General features: G+C 34.5%; 4 protein-coding genes and 1 long non-coding RNA gene across 5 annotated transcripts in view; 1 reads left to right on the forward strand and 4 right to left on the reverse strand.

The window, feature by feature from the left end:
- Nucleotides 1–347, reverse strand: part of LOC118746677 (splicing factor 3B subunit 2-like) — a 3,647-nt gene extending 3,300 nt beyond the window's left edge. The window contains exons 1-2 of the mRNA XM_036480559.1: nt 257–347; nt 10–194 (exon numbers count right to left, since the gene is read on the reverse strand). Of these exons, the coding sequence (XP_036336452.1) occupies nt 10–194; nt 257–268 (197 nt within the window). The 5' untranslated portion in view covers nt 269–347. The remainder of the gene's footprint in view (nt 1–9; nt 195–256) is intronic.
- The window catches only part of LOC118746679 (bifunctional peptidase and arginyl-hydroxylase JMJD5-like), a gene marked incomplete at its 5' end in the record, with an annotated part of 146,810 nt that overhangs the window by 31,942 nt on the left and 109,207 nt on the right, over nt 1–5,661 (reverse strand).
- Nucleotides 299–2,092, reverse strand: LOC118746678. Its single transcript, XM_036480560.1, has 3 exons — nt 2,015–2,092; nt 629–1,834; nt 299–438 (listed from the first exon to the last, which is right to left on the reverse strand). The coding sequence occupies exons 2-3, from the start codon at nt 1,789–1,791 to the stop codon at nt 435–437; spliced, it is 1,167 nt and encodes a 388-aa protein (XP_036336453.1). The 5' UTR covers nt 1,792–1,834; nt 2,015–2,092; the 3' UTR covers nt 299–434.
- LOC118746683 overlaps nt 2,014–5,661 on the forward strand; it is a 4,133-nt gene continuing 485 nt past the window's right edge. Inside the window, exons 1-3 of the long non-coding RNA XR_004993870.1 lie at nt 2,014–2,199; nt 2,269–2,343; nt 2,470–2,661. This is a non-coding gene — a long non-coding RNA (uncharacterized LOC118746683). The remainder of the gene's footprint in view (nt 2,200–2,268; nt 2,344–2,469; nt 2,662–5,661) is intronic.
- The window catches only part of LOC118746680, a 2,334-nt gene continuing 384 nt past the window's right edge, over nt 3,712–5,661 (reverse strand). The window contains exon 2 of the mRNA XM_036480562.1: nt 3,712–5,654. Within this exon, the coding sequence (XP_036336455.1) occupies nt 5,044–5,654 (611 nt within the window). The 3' untranslated portion in view covers nt 3,712–5,043. The remainder of the gene's footprint in view (nt 5,655–5,661) is intronic.

Consider the following 5,661-nt stretch of genomic DNA (forward strand, 5'->3'; position numbering starts at 1 on the left):
GGCGGTTGCATTTGTTGGGGAGGTGGCGGCATTTGTTGCAATTGTTGGTGTGGATTCATACTCAGCCCGGGGGGAAACATTGGCGGAGCCGGTGGTCCCGGTAACAAACCTGGTGGTGGCCGCATGCCAAGCAATGGTGGTGGCGGACTGCCCTGCATGGGCCCCGCGCCAGGTGGCATAGGCATTTTTGGAGGCTGAAAAAGTATAATATAAAAAATATCTGTTCTATTTAATATATTCGCATTTTAATAAATACTTGATCACCCATTTTTATCAACGTTTTTCTTTAATTATTCCGTTTTTTTTTTTTTATAATTTAACGTTGCTTCCGTGCTTATATACAAATATAAGGAAAGAAGACTAATTTGGCCAGCTCAAGAGCTACAACGCCATCGCCAATTATAGTTGTGGTTTAAAAGTTTTTACTACCCGTTTTACCAAGGCGTATTTAACAAGGTGGTGTTGGCCGTATATAAGTAAAAAATTACACTTACAAATTATACGCTGATGTCCATACTGTCATTGGTATGAGTTACAACAAACACATCGTTTTGAAGTAATGGCCTCCACGGCGAAAAACTCAGCTGTCGCCCCAACACCACCTTGTTTTATACACCTTGCGTTTTACAAATTCATTTGGATCTCGTTCAGAAATTTAGTGATGGTAATGTATTCATTAGTAGTAGCGTTTCGATGAAAATCGATAAATGATGCATTATTTCTTAATAATGGATATTGGTTTCTTGAATGTGAATATTTGTTGCAATGAAAAATTAAGTGGTTTGAATTTTCCGTCGTATTACATGTTTCGCATTTGTCGTCAGTGAAAATATTCATTCTGGCTAAAGTTTCTTTACAAAATGTATGGTTGGACATAATTCTATTGAATTGTTTTATTTCTTCTGGTTGCATTCGGGTGTCTTTTTTGTGGAACCAAGGCTTCTTCAATAATTCCGGATACATGTGCCCATAATCCCGTCCCTTGTTTATAATTTTTCCTTGGTAATCTTGTTTCCATTCTTCACGTATTTGGTGCTCTATTTCCTTTATAGCATCTTTGATAGTCCACGGAATTCTAATTGGATCACCTGAATGAATTGCAGCTTTTGCCGCTTTGTCTACTTTTTCATTCGATGTAATGTTACTGTGGGCTGGTATATGATGTATTTCTACAATGTCTATTGTTGATGTGTTTATTATTCTTATTATGTTTTGCGCTATATAATTATTGGGGTCATTGTTTTTCAATGTCAAAATACTGCTTAAACTATCAGTAAGGATGGCTATTTTAAGAAACTGATTCTCTATCGCAAACTCGATGGCTTTTTCTATTGCTATTAATTCAGCAGTCATAGATGCCACTTTCCTATTACCGCAGAAGGTTTGAATTGTATTAGATTTTTCATGTACATATGCAGCTCCCGTTTTATTATCTTTTATTGACCCATCTGTGAATATTATTTCAAACTGATTTGCTTCCAGACGGTTAATTTTTTCTTTATATATATTATTAATAACTGTTTGATTGGCTTCTTTTTTATTTTTGATTATATTTTTGAAAAAAGTATCGTCCATATATAGTTTGTTTGAACAAGTTGTATTATTTTGTATTGGGGCAATATTGTAAAAAATAGATTTATATTTTTGATAAACTGTATGGTAACTAGTTCTTTTGTTGATTTTATCTGTTAGAATCATTTTTTTGGCCGGCAGATTGTATGCGATACACTTAATCATTTCTTTAGCTGTTGCCATCTCAAACCTATACTTGGGTGGCATCTCTGCAGCCATGTGGTAAATGACATGTATTGGTGTGGATCTTATCAACCCTAAAGGTATTGGCCCAATGCACGCTTGCTTTGCTTACTTTAGTTTGCTTTGCTTTACTTTGAAGGAAGTGAAGTAAAGCTGCCACTAGGCCAACTTTCATACATTTTAGTAGATTTTAAAAATTGTTTGACAGTTCTCAAAGCCAAGCAAGCAAAGCAAGCGTGCATTGGGCCAATACCTTAAACACCTTCTGATGTTGGCATTGCAGCATGTCGATAATTTTTGTAAAGCTGAATTTGATATATTTGCAAATGTGGAAGCGGCATAATCAATTTTGGCACGAACAAAGGCTTTATAAAGATGGATGGCTCTGCTTGGTGATATCCCGAACTTACAACCACTGATGATGTTGAGGAAGCGACACGTCTTGTTTGTTTTTTCTACTATTTGTTGTACATGTTGTGCACATGAATTATTGACACTTACATATCTCCCAAGGTATTTGATGTGCCGCACTTGTTCCAAACGAACATTATTTATTTGGATATTTAACTGGGCGCTCCTTTGGTTGAAGTATATAATTTTGCTTTTATTAAGGTTTATTTTTAGATGTAGATTGTTACATTTATTAATATTAAGGTTTATTTTTAGATGTAGATTGTTACATTTATTAATAAATTGAATTATTTTTTCTTCCAGGATTTGCTGAGCTTGTTCCTTTTTACTATGATAACATACCAGAAAAAAATCGTCGGCAAACTGGAAGAGTTCGCACCCTCGGCCAACTAACTCATGGATCTTCGCTGTGTAGATGTTAAAGAGGGTAGGACTAAGTCCACTACCTTGTGCTAATCCGTTTCCTGTTACAATTTTTTGCTGCTCCAGTATAAGGTAACGACATTTTAGAAAGGAAACAATCCACCTCGTTGCTCTTTCATCGATTTCAGTTCCACTGAGTATATGCTCCAACGTATCCACGTCCACTGAGTCATAGGCTTTCTCTATATCTATACATGCTGCCATTACGTGCATTTTTTCACCTTTATGGAAAGCAACTGTATTTATGAGATCATTTATACATTGCGCTGTTGATCGATGTTTCCGAAAGCCGTATGACCTGTCAGGAAGCATTTTATGTTCCTCAATATTCCTTTCAATGTGGATTTTGATCATACCCTCTATAATTTTTGCTAGTACCGAAAGCAAGCATATGGGCCTGTAGTTGTAAATGCTAGTAATATCACCTTTTTCGGAATTGGTATAATTTTAATCTCCCGCCATGCTTCCGGTATAATACCATCTTGCCACACATCGTTTAGTATATTACTTTACTTTCTCTTCATCCTGTAGTTGTAAAAGCATACGATATGATATTTGATCAGTACCTTTGGCGGAATTTAAATTTCTAGTATGTAAGAAGTTAAGGAAGTTGTCTTTATTCATTTCCACAAGTGGTGTTTCTGGAATATTATAGCTATCGTTATTATTTACGGTATTTATTATTTGGTTTCTAGAGATGTATTGAAGATATTTTATTTTTCCTGATTGTTCCAAGAGTTATTAACTTGCTTCTCACATTGATACTTCTTGAGATTTTTAATTTTAGCCCATATATCCTTGATGTTATTCGGTTGAGATATTTCATTTATTAATTCCGAAAAGTTTTTCTTTTTCTGTTCCTTGATATGATCTAGTAGGTTTTTTTCCGCCATTGCTAGTAATTCACAATTTTGGAATGTCTTATATTGATTGTATTTCTTGCGTGCCACATTTCGTAATCTAAATAATTTTTGAGATTCATCGGTCCACCAATGTTTTGGTACATACTTATTCGTATTGTTGGTATTGATCGTGTTCTTCTGAATATTATTTTGAATTGCATTGTTAAACTGCTGTAGATTATTTCCAATTTTTAAGCTACTCATATCTTTAAGCACTTGATTCATAAGCACATGATTTTTCTTTATTTTTTTTTTGAAAATTATCAAATAAGGTTATAATTATTGGGCTATGATTACTATTTGTTAATTTGTTAATATCTTCCATGTAGTAGAAATGTTTTGATTGATGAATGTGACGTCTATTGCAGATGTTGAATTATTAGTAGAAAAAGTAGGTGTTCCATCATTTAGGCAGTTGAAACTGTTATCCGTGGCTATATTTTCCAGTATTTTGCCTCTTGCATCTGAAACCTGAGCACTCCATCCTGATGCTTTGGCATTCAAGTCTCCTCCTATTAGTGTTAAATTACTTAATTGTCTTGTATATACAAAAAGCTTATCTATTTCATTTTTGAAGTTTTGAGTTGGACTATTAGGTGGACAGTATACACTTATAATATTGATATTTTTTCTTAAATTTATTGTAGTGATCCCTATATTTTCTATCCCGCAAGAGACTTTAAAAACCGAAAATTTGATATTTTTCCGGAGGTATATTCCTACACCACCAAATCCATCTGTTCGATTTGAAGACGCATAGTAGTAATTGTTTATACTAGTGTCTGTGTTATTAGTTAACCATGTTTCCGCTAAAATTGCAATATCTATTTCATTATTGTGCAGACATAATTCTAATAATTCCTTATTGCCTTGCTTTTTCAAGCTTTGAATGTTCAATTGTAGAATTTTTATTGGTGCTGACATTTGTATTGCTGAAAATCAAGGCGCTATCAAATAAATTATTAATTTTGTTAAAAGCTGTCCGAATGTTGCTCTGTAGTTCTACTGTGTTATGATTTAGTCTGTCATTTATGTTTGAGGTCAGATGCTTGGTTATGGCTAAGCTTAATTCGTTAAATGTTTCCTGAGTTTCTTGTATTTTTCTAGGCTCTATAGTAATATCATTTGAATTAATCGGTTTTATAGCTTCTCTCCATTCTTGCATGGTATTCCTAGCATTTGCTTCTTCTCTTTGTCTATTTAGGTTATTGTTCTTTAATGCTTTAGAGTATGGTACTAATTTATGGATAAATGCTGCAGTTTGTTTTCCTGTATCCATTATGTTGTTCGCTGCACGTGAGGATAACTGTGGGAATTGACGATCATCCCCGTTCAAAAGTTCAAATCTGTTACCTAAAATGTTTGCGACTTTATTGTGGGCTTCTTTGTAAGTACTGTTTTCCAGCGTCATTGTTCTTTTAATAATGTACGCCTTTACTCGTGCTGGACAGTCCTTTGCTGTAAGTGGATGTGCATGTTTGCAGTTCACACAAACAATCTGCTTGCATGGTTCATTCTCTACGTGCAACTGAAAACATTTATTACATCTTTTTTATTTCTCTTTACAGTGTTGTGCGAAGTGGTTATATCTGAAGCATCTGTAGCACTGGGACAGCACTACGAATGGTTTGACCTGTATCCTGGTATAGGCATAGATTATGTGCTCCGGAATGGTTTGACCTTTAAAGACCACCTTTACTCTCCTAGTGTGGATTCTAATCTCCTTATCCTCTTTATCTCTTCTCTCTACTCTTACCAACTTTAGTATCGGGATGCTAGATTTGATTTCCTCTTCCAGTTCTTCCATTGTAATTTCAGTTGGAATATCAAACATTATGCCTATTTTTGAAATGCAATGTTGTAGTATTTTGGCTTCATATCCTTTGTCTCTTAAACTCATATCATTGCAAATATTGTTGGCCACCTCTGCTTTTTTGCAGATCACCTTTACTCTTCCAAATCCCACCTTAATCACATCATCAATTTCATCAAATTTATTTTTCTTTAGAGTGTTTGTGACTGCTACTGCGTTTATTGGTTTCCTTTCATGTTCCGTTATTTTGTCGATGTATACTACGAATGGCCCGTTATGTTCTGCGTCGTATTTTATTGGTATTCTTTCTGTTGGTTTTTGGTGTGTATTTATTGCTTTTTGAGTTATATTTAATGC

The sequence above is a fragment of the Rhagoletis pomonella genome, unplaced genomic scaffold, assembly GCF_013731165.1.
Source record: "Rhagoletis pomonella isolate Grant_MI unplaced genomic scaffold, Rhpom_1.0 Rhpom_scaffold_00011, whole genome shotgun sequence".
NCBI classification, from domain to species: Eukaryota; Metazoa; Arthropoda; class Insecta; order Diptera; family Tephritidae; genus Rhagoletis; species Rhagoletis pomonella.